The 19473-nt window shown below is 43.9% G+C and overlaps 1 protein-coding gene across 1 annotated transcript in view; it reads right to left on the minus strand.

Annotated features, from left to right (window-relative positions):
• Positions 1 to 10259: 10259 nt before the first annotated feature.
• Positions 10260 to 19473, minus strand: part of FTCDNL1 (formiminotransferase cyclodeaminase N-terminal like) — an 84782-nt gene continuing 75568 nt past the window's right edge. Inside the window, exon 6 of the mRNA XM_059702671.1 lies at positions 10260 to 10869. Coding sequence (XP_059558654.1) covers positions 10721 to 10869 — 149 coding nt within the window. The 3' untranslated portion in view covers positions 10260 to 10720. The remainder of the gene's footprint in view (positions 10870 to 19473) is intronic.

Raw genomic sequence — 19473 nt, forward strand, 5'->3', positions numbered from 1 at the left:
GTGTTGGGGGCCAGGAGGTGTTCTAACAAGCCCCTCTGGTGATGCTGATGCGCGCTAGAGAAGGACTATGTCCAGCCCTGTTTCTAATGGAGGGAAAGTAGAAACCATCTAATGCCCGTCCTATGTTGGGCTTATTTATATTTTGGGGAATCAGCCGGCAGTTTGAAAGAATGGGGTACATATGTGCTGATCCAGAAAAATGTCCAAGATAAACATTTGCAAAACCAAATCTACAGTATAATAGTATCTGTTTTTTTTAAATTACAGAACAATGTCATCTATTTCCATGCACATATGTTTCTACATACAGGTATGTGCGTGCATATGTGGAAGCAGTAAACAATGTGTGGGGGACACATATTGACTGAGAGCAGCGGTTACTCTGGGAAGGATATGAGGATGGGGACAGCGGTCCCCGAAGGCAGCCTTTGTCACCTGGATCTCTGCAATCAGAGCTTGTCGGGCACTGTTTGTGAGGCTCCGTTTTTGGCTGGAGATCTGGGTTCCAGCTCCCGCCGGGTCGGCACCCACCTGTGTCACAGTGAGAACGTGCCAACCCCGTGGCCCTCTAGCTCCTCACCTGCCAGAGGAATCCGGCCGCGGAGCCCGAGTCCTGCTGCTCAGCTGTGCCAGGTTATGATTCTTGCCAGAGTCACCCGAGTGCGAGAATCGGGCCGCTGAATAAATCTGGCCGAAGAGATAAAAAGCAGGCCTACCTCTGTCTCTGCAGGAGCTCGTTCATATGACACCCACGTGGTGCCTGGACTTTCCTGTGTTTACATATCACTGGGGCCATAAAAAGCTCTTTATTTTTCATTTTAAAAAAATGTTTTTTATTGATTTTTAGAGAGAGAGGAAAAAAGAGAGAGAAACATTGATGCGAGAGCGACGCATAGATGGACTGCCTCCTGCACACCCCCTACAGGGAATCGAGCTGGAACCTGGGCATGTGCTCTGACCAGGAATCGAACCAGCGACCTTTCGGTGCACGGGACGATGCCCAACCAACTGAGACGTCAGCCCACTGAGGTGCCCCGGCTCCATCGCTGGGTCTCCTCATTCTGTGTCTTGATCCATTTGTTTTTCTTTCTGCTTACAGATGCACATACATACACACACACATACCACAGATACACACGTGTGCACACATGCACAACACACGCACCACATGCCCACACACACGTAAGTCAAAATGGATTCTCTCTCTGTGCAACTCCCCTCACGCCCTGATTCCCATCGCGCAACAAAGCACAGACAACCGGGGCAGGGCCTACAGGAAATCCTCCTTAAAATGCCGAGTAGCTGGAGGTGCTGTTAGTGCAAGGAGCCAGCATTACCAGGCAAAGCTAAATCGAATATTGTGTGCAGTAAAAAATGCGTGATTTTGAAACAGCACAATTTTAACAATATTAAGAGCTTCACTTTATGCCTGAATTTTAAAACAATGTATAGCCCCCTGCAAATAAACATTTGTAAAGATGATGTAACTTCAAGCTGACAGGCTGAATTAATTGTAAACTGAATTAAGCCATTGCCATGGCCTTCCCACATCAGCCCATGGCCAGAAGCATCCAGGATCCTTTGGCATGAACTGTGTCACGGAATCCCATTAGGGCTTCAGGGTGTGACTTTTGGTTAAACGACTAGACTGCTGCTATGCTTTAATTATTTTGTTCCTGCTATCTAATTTAGGTATCATCACTATGCAGATCATCACAACATACTAAATTGCAATTTTAGTATGAAATTTAGCATTTCATTTCCTATTTAAAGTGTTAAATATTTTCCAAAAAAAAGATAATGTATCCACGTATAATACAGTGCTTTTTCAGCCTTTGTGGCCCTGAACGCAAGCGCTGACTTCATGGTTAATGATGCGCCTGCTAAGTGTGCAGATCGTAAAGAAAGTACTTTCTATTACTCAATAATATGTCCTATTTAATTGCTCTATTATTGAATAAAAATCCCCAAAGAATTTTTACTTCCAGCAATGGTTTCTGACTTCCTTTTGGTGTCTAGACAAATAATGATTTACTGAAATGTGTGGGGAGCAACATAAGAAAAAGTCTTTAAAATATTTAATATTTGTAGTTATTGAAATAGGGGAGAGAAGCGGGAAAAAAGCCAATATTGCAAGTGGCTACTAAGTTTCCAGATCAATACAATTTTGATATACAGTATATAGGATTTAATGATTAAAAAAAACAATGTAAAACAGTTATATTTGATTGAGATGACAACGCTAGGGTCAGAGGTGAGAAGTTTGTAAAGTTAAAAATGATTTTCTACAAAAATGTTAAAGTGCCACATCATCTTTAAGAAACAATAAGTTCTAGAAGAGTAGATGCTTTTCCACCCTGGATACCATAAGGTGTCTAGAAACTCAGGATTCAAAAGCCGTGGAGCCTGATCCTCTCAATCCTCTCAGGTCCTCACCACCAAGCAGCGAGTCGGCCTCTGTGTGGAACACCCCCCCCCCCCGCCCCCACCCCAATACAACCCTGCTGCCTTTGAGAGAGCCTGGCGTGACTCTAACCCTGTAAGACAATGAAAGAACTCTATTCCTTAACCTGTGCACCATCTAACTTTTAAAAGCTCCAGGTAAGTATGGCCCACATTTTATTTTGATGAACTAAAAGGACACTTTCAAACTACAGAATTTCTCAATGAATTGACAACTAATTGTGTTCTGTTTAACTTGGAACGTGTGTGTGTGTGTGTGTGTGTGTGTGTGTGTGTGTGTGTAACATTTGATGCGATGCACAGTGCAGGGAGTCGTGTGTTTCCTGCTGTCTATTCACAACAGACTTAACCTCTGAAGGGACAGAAAGAAGTTGTAAAACATGCGAATGAAACGTGTCGATTCCAGGATATATTCTGAAAGTTGTGAATTCGCATAAACAAACATGAAGCCCATATAAAAGACGGCATTGTTATTTTGGTTCATATATTTGCATGCCTAAAAATTCCTCAAACCAAGTCCTTACTCTGCCATAAGAATACCATACACCCCGCAGATGATCAGGTTTAAAGGGGCAGCAGAGTAAAGAGGGCTTCAAATCCAGCGTGGCCAGTACAACGGAAAATGCACTGCACTTGGGTCCCATGCCGACTGTGTGCCAGGCGCTCAAAAAAATCTTCCTTAGAAACTGACAAACCCCGTCTAGCCTCACTAAGGAAAAATGGGAAAGACCCATATACACAAGATCAGAAAGGAGAGAGAAGTCATCACAGACACTTCAGCTATACAAAGGGTCATACTAGAATTTATGAAAGACTATATACCACCAAATTCAACAACCTAGAAGAAATGGGTAAGTTCCTAGAATTATATATAACCTTCCTATACTAAATCATGAAGAACCTAAATCTAAATAGTAGTGAGGAAATTGAAACAACCATCAAAAACCTCTGAAAAAACCAAAGTCCAGGACCAGATGGCTTCACCAGTGAATTCTACTAAACATTCAAATATTTAAAACCTCTCCTCAACTCTTCCAAAAAATTGAAGAAGAGGCAATACTTCCTAACACATTCTATGAGGCCAATATAACCCTGATACGAAAACCTGGCAAAGATAACACATAGAAAGAAAGTTAGAGACCAATATCTCTGATGAATACAGGTGCAAAAATCCTAAACAAAATACTAGCAAATCGAATACAAAAAGTACATCCAAAAAATAATACATCACGATCAAGTGGGGTTCATTCCAGGGTTCAACATATGCAAATCAATCAATGCAATACCTCACATCAACAAAAGAAAGGGTAAAATCACATGATCTTATCAATAGATCCAGAAAACGCATTTGATAAGATACAACATTCATTTATGATTAAAACACTCAATAACATAGGAATGGAAGGAAAGTACCTCAACATGATAAAGGCCATACCAGGTACATGACGAACCTCAGCTAATATCATACTCACTGGTGAACAACTGAAAGTGTTTCCTCTAAGATCAGGAACATGACAAGGCTGTCCCCTCTCACCACTCTTATCCCACACGGCTCTGGGACACGCAGCAGTGTGCGGGGGTGGGGAGAAGGGAGCCCCAGGAAATGGTGACAGGAGAAGATCTGACATTGGGTGGGGGGCTCATGGTACAATATGGCAACATAGAAAGCCACACCGGAAGCCTATAATATGTTCATGTTGGCCAATGTTACCCAATACATTTAATTGGAAAAAATAACAAAGTATTTTCTTCTTAAAAAAAAAAAGGAAGAAAGAAAAAAGGCTTCCTTGGGCTGCAGAGGCCACTCCCCTGAGAGGAAGCGTGAGTGCACACACCTGTCAGCAGCATGGCCCGGGACCGTGGGTGCAGTGGGAAGGAAATTAGGAGGTAATCTGGCCCAATCTCCCCGCTGTGGTGACGAGAAAACTGAGGCTTACGGAACAATAGCCCAACGTCTCGCAGTGCGTTGGCAGCAAAGCTGGGACCCAAAGTCTGACATTTTTTAGAACATGCTGTGCTGTTACTGATACTAGTTTTTAGTGTCGTCATGCCTGATTAGCAAAACAGTCACCTCTTCGTGCCTGGATTCTTAGTATATTCCCTCCCTTTCAAGAAGAGCATATCTTTACTCCACCTCATAAAATTTCCCGAGCTCCCCAGAGCTGTTACCGATTCATGCGCTATCCCCGTGCCTACCACTTTAAAAACTCACCCCCCAGACAAAGACTGAATTCCTTTCTTCTCTGCATATCCGCGGCTCTCCTCCTCAATACTGTCAGATACCTTCAGGCAAACACAAAGGTATCCTGGCCATTGTCTGCTGCTTCACTCGCGGCTACATGCTGAGTAGGAAAGGGACCACGTTTAAAATATTCATAATTAGTCCGGCTGACGTGGCTCAGTGGTTGAGCGTCAACCTATGAACCGGGGGGTCATGGTTCGATTCCCGGTCAGGGCTCATGCCCAGGTTGTGGGCTCGATCCCCAGTGTGGGTCGTGCAGGAGGCAGCTGATCAATGATTCTCTCTCGTCATTGATGCTTCTATCCCTCTCTCCCTCATCCTTCCTCTCTCCGAAATCAATAAAAAATAAAGCAAAATATTCATAATTACACAGTCTGCCCTACCAGGAGCACCCGGCTGCCGGCCAGGCACACACAGGGAAACCTCACCGGGCCGTGGTTCTCTCTGCGAATCAGTGACCTGAAGTTTAAGGGACACGAATGTCAAGATTTGCACTTGACACTATTCGGGTTAGTCTCAGGAGCCAGCTTCAAGACAACAGAGTCTGAAGACGACGGAGCACCGTGGCCCACGGCGCGACCCGGGACACCGCAGTGTGCGTGTCAGACAGAGCGCCCCACCCCTTCCTGCACCAGACACCCCACCGAGTGCCACGCTGCCAGCGCGTTAAGGGGATCCACAAAAGAACATCGCAGCAGCCCGCCGACTCGTGGACCTGCGAACTGTGCCTTCCCCACCAATTTAAATTAATTTCGCTTCGTGAACCGTGAAATAGAGTTCTTTGAACAAGAATTCGTGAAAAATACACATGTGTAGAAGGCCTTTAATCACAATTATTTTAAATACATAAAACGCGGGGTTAAGACGCTCAGCCTCATTAATTTCTTATGGTATAAAAGAACAAAAACAAATGCTAAATGAGAAAAGCGTACGTTATCATTTAAATGTATTATGCATGGGCCTTTAGCTCATTCAAGGAAAAGCTTCTTGGAGAATTCTGGGCTAGAACATCTCCGCACTTCCCAAGGACAGGGGGCGGTGTCACAGTAGGCGGGCAGGGAACCAATGTTTTATATCATTATGATCTTAAAAGAATCCCACCAATCTAAGTAACAAAATAAAGCGATGAACGGAGTGGATCCAGAGACATGGGAGTGCAATCTCGGAGAGAAGGCAGGGGAGGGTGGGTGGGTGGGAGGTGATCAACCAAAGACCTTGTCTGCATGTATGCATGGCTCATGGCTCATGGACACAGACAATAGGGTGCTGAAGGCCTGGGGGCGGGGGGCGGGGGTAGGCTGGAGGGGGTCAATGGGGGGAAAAGGGGACATATGTAATACTTTCAACAATAAAGATTTATTTTTTAAAAGTTGCCCCCAAGATTCAGATAGGCATGATTTCCATGCAATCAATCCAACAAGGCAACCAATAATCACATGAAAACCACTGAATAATTTATGCATGTGCACATCATTTTCACATCATTCATTGTGAACTTAAATGTAGTTAGTGTGTGAATGCAGCTAATCAAATAGAATGGCAAGCACATTACCTATATCTCCTAAAGTCTGTACTGAGTAAAAAGCGCCAAATAGTCTCACCATTTTGATCAATGAACTCATTAAGAATTCTAAAAAGAAAAGAGGCATACTACCTACAATTAAAACAGAATTAGAATAATGAAAACATCTTACACCACCATGGAATTCCCTTTTTAGAGCGCTCCACTCTTCGTTGTTCCTGCAGAGTCACATTTTCAAGGCGTGGTACATAGTAGGGTTTACAAAACTATCAATGAATAAACGGCCATAGGTCCCTTCAGGAAAAGACAGGTGAGCCATGGCCATAAACACTGGCAATGTGTCCTTTCTCCTAGAGACCACACCTCCGTTTTCCAGGTTTGAGAGCTGCCTCATGTTTCCACACTCATGAGGAGGGATTGTGGGTATTTATTTTTTTTTGGGGGGGGGGGGGCAGGGGAGGGTTGACAGGGGCAGGGAACGCCTGCCCTCAGCTTTCTTGATTCCTTTTCATTGAGATGAAGAGACTCCTTTGCTGAGATTAGCTTGCTGTGTTTGAGTAAGCGTCTTCATGGCTCTAAGGGGGTGATGTTCTGCTGACCGCCACTGCCACCTTGCACCCTGCAAGGTGGGCCGGCCGGCTGGAGGCCCGGGGAGAGGTGGATGCTGCAGATCACGGCGGAGGGTGGTCTGCTGGCAGGATTCCTTTTTCAAGGGAGGTGAGTCTTTTTCTACTAAAGCCTTCAACTGATTGGACGAGGCCCACCCACCCACGTTATGGAAGGTCGTCCGATGTACATTTTAGCTTAATTTGTAAAATGCCCTTATAAACCATTTCGAATAATTTTGGCAAATGATCTGGATACTGTGGCCTCGCCAAGTTGACACAAAAAGTTAACTGTCGCACTCGCATGACGGAGCTCTCTGGAGAGAGCACGGCGGCTCCAAAGCGGATCCAAACATGGCGTAAGGGTGTTTGGGAAAGGGACCGGCTTGGAGTTTTATGGGGCGAGGGGCTGGGGCAGGGTGAGGGTTCCCACACACCTGTAGGGCTTTGCATGGTTTGAACCTCCCTCCAGCACCAGAGAACTTCCTTTCTTTTCTTTATTTTAAATATATTTTATTGATTTTTTACAGAGAGGAAGGGAGAGGGATAGAGAGTTAGAAACATCGATGAAAGAGAAACATCGATCAGCTGCCTCCTGCACACCTCCCACTGGGGATGTGCCCGCAACCCAGGTACGTGCCCTTGACCGGAATCGAACCTGGGACCTCTCAGTCCGCAGGCCGACACTCTATCCACTGAGCCAAACCGGTCAGGGTGAGAACTTCCTTTCTTATCCTGGGTGCCTAGATGTGGGGTGCGAGGGGAAGGAGGGGGGCTGGGGCTTAAAAGATGACAGCAGTTTTACATCAAAAAACCAGTGAGGTTCTGTTACGGAGGAGATGCAGATTTTACTCAGTTTAACGGTTAAGAAAATGTCATGATAGAGGCAGTGAACCAAGAGGAAGAAATATTAACTGAAGCAGGTTGAAATCCTACTGGATTCAAACCACAGGCACTCACCGCTTAAACAGGAAGAACTCTGAAACCCCCACCACACAGAGTGGAGAGGAACTGGGACACAGCCACAGGGGGCAGGGGCAGGGCCAGGGGCAGGGCCAGGGGCAGGGGCAGGGGCAGGGCCAGCCACAGGGGGCAGGGGCAGGGCCAGGGGCAGGGGCAGGGGCAGGGTCAGCCACAGGGGGCAGGGGCAGGGGCGGGGGCAGGGCCAGCCACAGAGGGCAGGGGCAGAGCCAGGGCTAGGGGCAGCCAGCACATCTCTCGGCTTAGCGAGGAGCCAGGCCTTGTCTCCCCAACACCAGGGTGATGATCATTCTCTCCACACGGAGCACGCATTTGAAGGAGCCGCCAGCTCAGAGCCAGTGTGTGTCGAGGTGGGGAGGACTCAATAAACACAGCAGAAACGCAGAAAGATAACCTCCACCCAGTGCGATTACCCAGGAAATGCCCACACAGTCTCTCACTTTGCAGAGAACCCTTTTGTACTAGATTTTACTGGAAAAATACCAGTGTCAAATGTCGGTTGTCAAATGTCAGTGCCCTCCCCCCCCGCCCCCCGGGGGGCTGAGGGCACCTGAGAGCACCGGAGGCCCCTTTGAGCCCTTCCGAGACACTAATTCCGCCTCCGGGGAGCCAGGGGGGGGTGAACTCAACAAGCCGATAAATTAAGGCTTGAGTCTTATTTTCCCAGCAAAGCCAGTTCGGAGCGCACCATGTGATTCTCCAGGCTGGACGCACCTCCATTAAAGGGGACGCCCAGTGGGTGTGGGATTACAAACAGAAATTACAGATTTTCTAATAAATGCTTCAAACTGCCAAGAAAAGCTGGTTCTCAGGATATTTTTTCCCTCTGTGGCTGAGAAGGAACGTGCTCGTTGCTTTATAGCTTCCTGGGATGACGGCATCCCGGTGTAATTGCAAATCCTTGGGGCAGGCCCGCGACTTCTCGGGCGGCACTGACGCAGGGTGGCAGTTATGGTGGCTCAGGGCGGCCCCTGCCAGGGCCCGAGGGGTCCTCACAGGGTTTTCTTGGCTGAGAAGGAGCACGTGGGTGTGGGCTTCTCTCTCGGGCACAGTGGGAACCTCTGCTCAGTCTTAGACGGAACCTCCCACGCTCATGACGCAGACACTGACAGGAAGACAAAGACTAGCTTAGCACCGCGCTGCCTCCTTCTTATTTCAGCAGAGGGAAGGCCCATGACATGTGCACCACCATGTCCAAGCCGCGGCGACACAGAGAGGGACGCTGTTTGCAAGCGGCCAGATCACCTGAGCAAGAGACGTTCACATTCCAAGACTAGAACCATGAAGCTGAAGTGAGGCACGTCCGAGAAGAGAGACTGGTGGGCCGAGGGATCTAAACTCCCCAAACCCCCGGACGATGATAGAAGTGCTCTCGCCAACCGTCTAGGCCCGGAGCAGCCATTTCACACAGGTCATCCATCCGTCCCCCGCATCCACTCTCTCTCATAATTCCAATCCGTGTGTCTCCCTGGGCCCTCGCGGACGCTGGAGCCCTGGGCCCTGCTGCATTAGCAGGACCACTGCTGGAGCCTGTTAGCTGGGTCCCGCTGCATTAGCAGGACCACTGCTGGAGCCTGTTAGCTGGGTCCCGCTGCATTAGCAGGACCACTGCTGGAGCCTGTTAGCTGGGTCCCGCTGCATTAGCAGGACCACTGCTGGAGCCTGTTAGCTGGGTCCCGCTGCATTAGCAGGACCACTGCTGGAGCCTGTTTGCTGGGTCCCGCTGCATTAGCAGGACCACTGCTGGAGCCTGTTAGCTGGGTCCCGCTGCATTAGCAGGACCACTGCTGGAGCCTGTTAGCTGGGTCCCGCTGCATTAGCAGGACCACTGCTGGAGCCTGTTAGCTGGGTCCCGCTGCATTAGCAGGACCACTGCTGGAGCCTGTTTGCTGGGTCCTGCTGCATTAGCAGGACCCCTGCTGGAGCCTGTTTGCTGGGCCCTGTGCACCCTTAGGACACAACTCCTCTCCTCCCGTGGCCGCCCAGCGCTGCATGCGCCTGGCCGTGCTGTCAACCACCTGGTCACTGGCCGGGCAGCCTGCGGCAGGCGGGGTCGTTCTGAGCTGAGTGAAGAAGAGGTTGCATCCTGTTCATTCACAAAGGCAGCGCCACCCGCACAGGGAGGAGGGGTCACCTCTGCAGGTCCCTGTGGCTCAGGTGAGCCTGGGAATTCAAGGTCACCGAGCGCATCTTCCCACGTGTCCCCATTCCAAGTCTCAGGGTCCCACTCGTTCCCAATCGGGGCCCTCACCTCAATGTGGCCAACCTCTCGGGGTTGAGCACTGAATCGGTGTTGAGGCTCCACTGCCTTTATAAGACGTTTGGGGAGTACTTCATCTAGTTTATTTCACTTATCCATTCAGTTTTATCTATGCAAATGAGTAGCATATGATTAAAGTCTACGTCTAAAAGCAATCTTTAAGTACAAAATAAAAACTCGAAGTATTAAGAAGCATTGAATCATGGAGCTATGTAACGGGCAGACATTTTTCTTTCTGAACGGAAAAAAGGAAAAAAGAATACAGCCTGGAGTCAGTGGCATCTTAGATTGGCTAAAACACAGGACATAGCCTAGACAGTCAATTTAAACATTTTCATATTTAAATAAAAATATAAACTGTACAAATATATGAACACGTATATTTTCTCCAAGGATCTAATTTTATTTTGCATCACTGTGGTGATAGTGCCGTTATCACTAAATGCAAAATTGGACTTGTAAGCACTGCATACTTTTATTCTATGCAAGGAACTGGATTTCTGCATTAAAGAATAATGACCTAAACATTATGAAAAGGTAATGGGAACATGAGCTTACAGCTGCGGCTAATGAATATAAGGGCGAAGATGCTACCTGTAACAAGAACAGAAACCACGTCCTGAAGCAGATAGCAGCTCATTTTGCTCTCACAGAACAGCGAGAGGTCCTGGCAGAGATGTGGCTTTTTCCATGTAGTTGTTCAGGGACCAGGTTCTTTCCAGCTTGTTGCTCAGCCCTCCCCAGGGATAACTCTGCTTTGGGGTGAGAGACAGAGGCTGGTGTGTCTGCATTCTAGCTGAAGAGAGGGGAAAGAGAGAAATTCTCGGGAAAGGGATTTTTTAAAGTGAAAATTGCAATAGAGCTTATTCCGTGATCACAATTTAATAAAATTAAAAAGCAAAAGGATGACCAAACACATCTTAACAACTTGGACACCTAAAAATTACTCTCTTAAATAAACCCTGAAGATGGAAAACAGAAACTAAACCAATGAGATACAGCAAGGTCTTTGCAGAAGAAAATTTATAGCCTTAAATTATTTGTTATTACAGAAAAAAAGGCTAAAAATTAAAGAATCAAGTGATCCCTATTAAAAGCAACTGGGAAAATAACCACAAAATAAACCCAAAGAAACAAGGAATTATGAGAATACTATATGTAACTTCATAGAAAACAAATTTGAAAACCTAGAGGAAATGGATGCGTCCCTAATTAAATATAAATCACCAAAATCTACCTGAGAAGTGAAACTTGAATGTGGAAGTACCACAGAAGAGAGCAATCATTTTTAAAAGTCACCAGGGCAATATGGTTTTACCCAATCTTTAAACAATTATAGTTGCAACCCTATTTAAATTATTCCAGACTATAGCAAAAGATGGAGCGCGCTTGAATTTATTTCATGACGAGGTATAACCTTAATATCAAAACCTACTAAAGATAGTAATACAACTTTTTAAACTATGTGTCAATTTCGCTATGAATACAGGTACAATTCCAAATATAATATTAGCAAAAACAGAATCAATGAGCCAAAGGAGTAGTTAATATGACTGAGGGTGATTTATTCAAGGAATGCAAGGTTGTTTAATAGTAGTAATCCTATCACCTTAAAGGAGAGTCATTTTAAAATATATATTAATAAATGCCACATGCTATTTGATATGATTTAGCAGGCATCGCCAATTATAAAAACTGTAAGAATAACAGCAATAAAAGAAACTTATAATACAGAATGTTTATTAAAAAACACACTAAGAGCATATATTATTCCAAATGGTAAAACATTGCAACCATCTTTTTTTTTTTTTTTTGATTTTTTACAGAGAGGAAGGGAGAGATATAGAGAGTCAGAAACATCGATGAGAGAGAAACATCGATCAGCCGCCTCCTGCACATCTCCCACTGGGGATGTGCCCGCAACCCAGGTACATGCCCTTGACCGGGATCGAACCTAGGACCTTTCAGTCCGCAGGCCGATGCTCTATCCACTGAGCCAAACCGGTTTCGGCACATTGCAACCATCTTAATTAAAATTAGGAACTTAGCAGATATGCTTAGTGTCTTCATTATTATTTAATACTGTCTTGAGGAATACTGAAGAAAATAAGACAGCTGGCATTAAAAAATGGAAAAGAAGATACTGTACAGAACTATGTATTTTGTTGGTAATATGAATGCATGACCAGGAAGCTTATGAGAAATGCAAGTGGGAAACATAACCTTTACAGTGAACAAAATTGGCAAGATGGCTGGATAGAAGATAAATATCTAAATAGCAGTCCATTTTCTCCATTTAGGTTCCTAGAAATGAAAAAATTTTATATTTACAACAGCAATGATAAGATACTTAGGATAAAATTTCTAAGAAAGACACAGGAGGACCACAAGACCACTGACAGATTTCAAATAAGGTCTGACAAGGGGAAGAACATACCAGGTTCTTGGTTGATAAGACTTAACCTCATTAAAATGTCAAGTATCCTATATAATAAAAGCCTAAAATGCTAAGTGTCTGACCAATTGTTTGACCATTCAACCAGTCACTATGATGTGCACTGATCACCAGGAGGCAGATGCTCCAACCCAAAGGTCAGCTTGCTGCTGGGGTCTGGCTGATCGGGACTGGGCAAGACAGGCCAAACATGCCCTGGAGCCCTCCTGCAGCCCCTCCCTGGCCAGCCAACCTCCCATGGTCCCTCCCCAGCCCCGATCATGCACCAGTGGGGTCCCTCGTCCTGGCCTGCACCCTCTCGCAATCCAGGACCCCTCCGGGGATGTCCACAGGCCAGGCCGAGGGACCCCACCAGTGCACGAATCTGTGCACTGGGCCTCTAGTATAGATATATTGCCATTTCAATCAGAATTTCAAAGGGCTTTTTTTGCAGGAGGTGGGAAAGGGATTAGATCATTTTATGTTTAAATATTTCTATATGGATATAGAAAAAACATATTCACATCAGATATAATATACAAAGGGGAATATTTGTAATATACAAAGAGAGCTCACAATGTGATCTTAAAATGTTAAAATCTAATAAATGGATAAGAATGTACATAGGCAATTTTAAATAGATATGATTTTTTAAATAAACATATTCTTTAAACTCATCCAAACTGTCAACCAACAAATTCACTAATAGTCAGGAAAACGCAAATTAAAGTAAAAATGAAATTTTACTTTAAAAAAATCTAAAGAGAATTACACTACTTATTGAATACAGGGACATGCATAAAAGACACTCACAAATACTGGTAGGTATAAATGTAATGTGGTTCAGTCCTTTTGGAAAGTAACATGGTAACTTCTATGAAATTTTAAAATATATAACATTTTCTGACCCTGAAATCCCAGCTTCTAGGAAACTGTCCTCTAGAAATAAAATGACTACCAGGAAGTGAGGACATATGTACAAATGATGTTTATCAAAGCACTGTTCATAGTAGTAAACATAGAAACAAGGTGGTTAAATAAATTATGGCCCATTCGCAACATGAAATACTAAGTAGCCATTAAAAATACAAAATAATTGAAAACTACCGTATATCAATTTGGAAGAGATTCCATAAAACTCTGCTTTGTTCCTGTACATCCGTACTTAAGCCTGTATATAATTGTATGAAAAAGGGGGGAAATGAAAGGCTACAGGCCATTTGTTAACATAGTTTATCAGGATGGGTTGGAAGAAGAGGAGAAAAGGGATGGGGGGACCCAGCAAAGAGAGAAAGAGAAAAAGAAGATTTTAAGAATGTGTAATATTACCAAAGTATACATTTTCGTAAAGTTATAAAACTACATGTGAGTATACAGCTTTTTTTACAGAGGAAAATTTAAATGTCACCTATTAGGTTATGATTGAAAAACCATGCAACTGAATTGAGACCCAGGGGAAAGACGTCATAAAGCACCACCGTTCGATCACTATGGCAACTTGCAAAGTATTTCTGCAGAGCAGCTCTCACAGCTCCCACACGTACCATCAAAACAAATATGCGAAACACTAAAATTTAAAGAGAATCGGTCACTTTATGTGTTGTATTAACACACTTCATAGTGTCATTGTACATAATGTGAAATTTATGTTAAATCCATATAATCTTATATGGTCAAGTCCATCTACTTTTGTTTATTTTGATGACTGTGGTTTTCAAAGGACTAATAATATAAAGAAAAACATTTGATGCTATAGCACAAGATAAAGAGAGAGATTTCAAGCAAATATAAGGTGTCCTTTTCAAACAAATACATACTCATATGTATATACATATACTTATTTTATATACTATGTTTTACTATATCTATATATACTACCAGTTTTTATCACTTATGTCAGCTAATTTCAATAGCAGTACTAAAAGAATGAGCTATAAAGATAATAATATGTAGATAAAATTGTGAAGTGTTTTCCATTGTGAATTTTGCCTTTTTTCTTGATATAATTTTATGTGTAAAAAAATACTTCACTATGAATTTTGTGGAAAAAGAAAAAGCTAAAAATGGTGGAAGATGAAATTTGGGAAGAATTATAATTGTCATACTTGATGATTATTACCAATACTCACAAATATTTGAAATATGAAGTCCCAAAGCAGTGGTGCAACAAGGTCGGTCTCACAAAGTAGTGCACCGTTTAGTAAATTTAGGAATAACTGGTACATACGAGGTTTTAAAGTACATTGAAGATTGCTTCCCACCGGAGACTTCTTCCATCCAACTAAACCTGGTGTTCCCTCCGTCTCAAAGTCCCTGTCTTACTCTTCAAATTTGACCTCCTCCGTCAGGAAGCTTTCCCTGACTTCCTCCAGCAAGGGATGTTTGCTCTCTGGTCCTTTACCACCAGTGCTGTAATGGGTGGGGGTGGGGGGTGTATATTCTTTTCCCTACTTGGCTGTGAGCTCCTGGGTGGCTGAGACCAAGGCCTCGCCCTTTCTGTACCTCCCTGTCGCCTACATACTTGCTTCTCAACAGGCCACCGAGGTGTTGCTCGATTCCCACTTCTCGCTCTGGCTCGTGTTATCTCATTCAACTATCCTCACCCTTCTCCGCACTCTGCTTCTTGCATCACTCATGGTGTTCCCCTCTGGTAAGCTCCCATCTCTGCAGCCCACTACGCCCAGCAAGCACATGTACCTCCCTCTTGCGTCCACGCATTGCTCTCTAATTGCTCCATATGTGCACACTTCGGATCCAAAGCAAGATCCCAAACAGAAACCAGGGGGACTATTTCCTGAATTTTCAAATCTCCTAGTACCAAGTGTGAGTAATGTAATCATCAATTCCGGTTAAATTAAGGAACACGTCTTTTCTCTCTCTGGATTCTCACTGTGCTCTCCAATGTTATTACATTGATAATTTTCTGATTTGTATTTAATGGTCGGGTGAGGGAGCGCACACACGAAGACAATGACTTCAAAACGCTTCTGGAATCACACAGCGGCAGAGACCGCCCCAGCCCTAACGGCCACACTCACATAGGCACTCAGCACCTGCAACTGCCTGCGAGCGTCCCACTGTCCAGAGCGCCCTTAAAACCCAGCGAGGCTGTGGGAAATGGAGGGAGTATGTGACGCTGAAAAATAATAAATTAGGTGAGAAGCGAATAAAGGGCAAATAGCTCAAGGCATCGTCCTTGACTAGTCTTCCAGAGAAACCCTCTGAGAGTTCGTGCAAGTTGTCTGGGGATAGACGGAGAAGGGGGAGATGTACTTGAAAAGCAACTGACAGAAACATATATGAATGTTTATCATCAATACAAAAACACACACACAATAAAATTACCACAACTAGAGAACAGAGGGGATTCAAGTATTCTGAAGTTTGGTTCCGTGCATTTATTCAGCCATTTTGCTCTTGTGAATCTTCCCCCAAAAATTGTATCCATTCTTCAGAGCTAATCATGATTTGATTAAAACTACAATTAAAACTCTAAGCTAATTTTTCTATATAAACAGTTTCATTTAAAAGATGTAGGGTCCACTATTGAAATACATGTCGCACCCGTGAGTGAAGGAAGGGCCTAAATGACTAATGGCTTGATAGCCCGTCCTGAACATATGGCATTGACATCAAGAACTCACACGCACTCGGGCCAAGACCTACAGCCAGCTGCCATGTGCATCCGCAAAAGCAGCAGAGAAAACTCCTGTGCTGCATGCGACTTCGGTTTCTGTCCAGAGCTAGTGTTTTACCAGATACTCGTTATGTGTGTGCTGCGCTTCATTATCACTTCTTTCTCTGCAAGGTTGGTTCAAGGTGCAGGACCAAAACCCAGCGGAAAGGAGCGACGTAAAGAGCAGCATCTGCACCTCTGCTTAGCCTGGCTGGAGATCACGTCTCCATGCACTGATGTTCGAACCAACCAGTGGCCTGGCTGATCCGCCTCGAGGGACAGAAATCGCTAAGCTTCATCATGGAAAATACAGATGCCCTAAAAAATGTGCAATTCCAGATGAATGGGAACGAAGGTTGATCTTATTAGTGTTATCTGCTTGAGTATGGACTGATAGAAAAGTTGGGAGCTGGAAAATTGTTAATATGTTCCCAAGGCTGTTCAAAGGAACCGGGTGAATTTTACTCATAATAGCGGGCCGGTTGTATTTGCACGACAGAACCAACATACTAAAGTACATACAAGACGAAACTGGTTTGGCTCAGTGGATAGAGCTTCGGCCTGCGGACTGAAGGGTCCCAGGTTCGATTCCGGTCAAGGGCATGTACCTGGGTTGCGGGCACATCCACACTGGGGGATGTGCAGGAGGCAGCTGATCGATGTATCTCTCTCATCGATGTTTCTGACTCTCTATTCCTCTCCCTTCCTCTCTGTAAAAAATCAATAAAATATATTTTAAAAAATAAAATAAAATAAAGTACATACAAGTTTGAAAAAAACAAAAAAGGAAGCATGTGGCCAAAGGAAATGTTTCTCATTGAAGAGGAGAAAGGAGTCACGGATCCATACATGACAAAGAGTCCAGCCATACATGACAATAGCACATTGCTACTTCCCTGCAGTGGAAAATCTTGCTGTCTCCTATGATGCCAACGACCTCCATGCTCCCCGAGGTCAGGGAACTGTGCCATTCATACCTCTCTATCTCAGATCTCCACAGGACACAGTAGAGCCTCCTAAAGAGTTACTGAACAAATGCTTTCCTGAGGAGGAGAAGCTGCCTCCTGCAGGTAATTGCCTGGAAGCAGTGGGAGAGGGCACCTCTCCCAGGTCCCTGCTGTGTCTCCTCCAAGGAGACCTCTGTGCTCACCGGCAGGCTGAAAGCGACTTACCGGAGTCTGAGAAGTGTTTGTCCTCTGATCTGTCAAGAGACTGTCTATATCAGCTTATCACTCATCCTTCTTTCGCTTGTTTGGGTGTCATCTCTCCTAATTTCACATTTTTAGGAAAAAGCACTATATCCACACAGTTTCCTACCACTGCTAACTTTCATGTAATGACTTGTGCGTTGTGGGAAACATCAGCCCTCTTCATTCTGGATTAAAAATAACGTTTCACTATTTTGTTTTACTGCCATTTAAAAAATATTGTGGACGTTTGTCATGGTGACAATAAAAACTAGGAATATAACAGGATAATTCTGAAAAAGCAGAATTTTACCTACATTATTTAGAACAGTTGCTCCAAATTACTACCTTCCTAGGTATCTATCTATAATAATAAAAGCATAATATGCTAATTAGACTGGACATCCTTCCGTCCTTCCGGATGAAGCCAGGGCTGAGAGGAAAGCCTGGGTCCCGGGTGTCAGAGGGAAGCTGGTGCCAGCAGCCAGGGGAAGGAAGGCCTACTCTTGCACGAATTTCGTGCATCAGGCCTCTAGTGAAATAATAAACTTTAAAATGTCAAGAGGAATCAAAATATACTCATTCAATGGACTTATCCTCCACTGAAGGTCTGTACAGCAAATAGTACCATCACTGAATTTAAAGTGCATAGACTGTATTTATAACACTTGCAAATTGTGGACTACTTGCCACGAACTTCATTGAATTACAATTAAGAGACTATTGACCTTCTGATGTTGAGTGCACTTGGTTTTAACTTTAAACAATCCACTCGAGGTCTGTCATTTCTCCATGTCGATGTCCAGATTTTAATGGATAATTGAAGATTTCAGATCACATACCCATAAGCTGATTAATTATGACTGACACAATCCCTGCTGCTAAAGTCTGAATCAATGGCAAATTTACTCATATTCCAGAATTTGTTTATGCAGCAGTTTCCTTTTGTTAAGTATTGTCCTTTAAAAAAATCAGCTTACACCAAAATGCCTTTTTTGGCTCAGAAAACAAGCAGTAAATATTTAATAGCCTTTGAAATGGCTAATCCTTTACCAAGTAAATTGTGTTAAACTGCAAGAGTATATGTTTTAAGCTCTCACTGACTAGCACTACCCTGTGGGATCTAAATGTTGGCACGAACACTCTCTCCTTTGCAACTTCTCAAAAGCTGGCCACTAAAAGTTCCAGAAAAACGTAAACGGGCGAATCCTACATTTTATTTTATTAAATATCAGACTCATAACCACAACTATAGCAACAGAGCATTATTGACATGTAGTATGTATCCTCATGGACAACAGCAATCATTTCTAATGAGAAATATAATATTGATAGTTATAAAAGACATACTTTTAATTTCATTTTCAATCTATGTTCATTAGCAGTAGCAAAGACCAAATCTTATTTAAGCAGAAATGAATTGCAGTATGCAAAATGAAGGAATCAATAAGACTGCAGGGAAATTCCACGAGATAGGCACGTATTTACCTGAAGTAAGTACGAAGCTATATATTTCACCAACTGAGTAGGAATACCTGAAATTTCATGCTTTTGAGTGCTTTAATTCCTTTTTGTATTTACAAAAAAAAAAAGCCACACACCCAAAATGCTATTTTAAAATAAAAGAAATCTGTTCTGAATCTCATTTTACTATTTAATAGAGCAGCTGAAAAATGACTTAGAGATGTGGCCATATGGCGTGAAACTCCAGAGTCAAGGAAAGAATGAGACACTGTAAACATGTAAGACGCACTAAAAGGAGGCAGCTCTGAGCTCCGTTACTGAAAGCTGGTGATGGAGACGGTCTCTTCTTGATGACATTTGAGGACACTGACTCACTGGTGTTTTCCAAAACAGGAATTCTGCATTTCGAGTGTCTGAGAGCTTTAGCGGAGTCTCTTCCCTCAGCCTGCGATCATCTGTACAGAAAGACTCCATTGAATAAATTACTGAACTTCCCAGCACAGCTCAATTAACTGAATAAAATGAGAGAAAAGCTCCAATCTGGTAGCCACAGAAAGAACCTGGCATCATTTTTCTTGAAGAGTTTGCAAGTGGATCGCGGAGCATTTAACGGACAGCCTGAATCTGAGAGTAAAGACA

The sequence above is a fragment of the Myotis daubentonii genome, chromosome 7 (genome assembly GCF_963259705.1).
Source record: "Myotis daubentonii chromosome 7, mMyoDau2.1, whole genome shotgun sequence".
NCBI lineage: Eukaryota > Metazoa > Chordata > Mammalia > Chiroptera > Vespertilionidae > Myotis > Myotis daubentonii.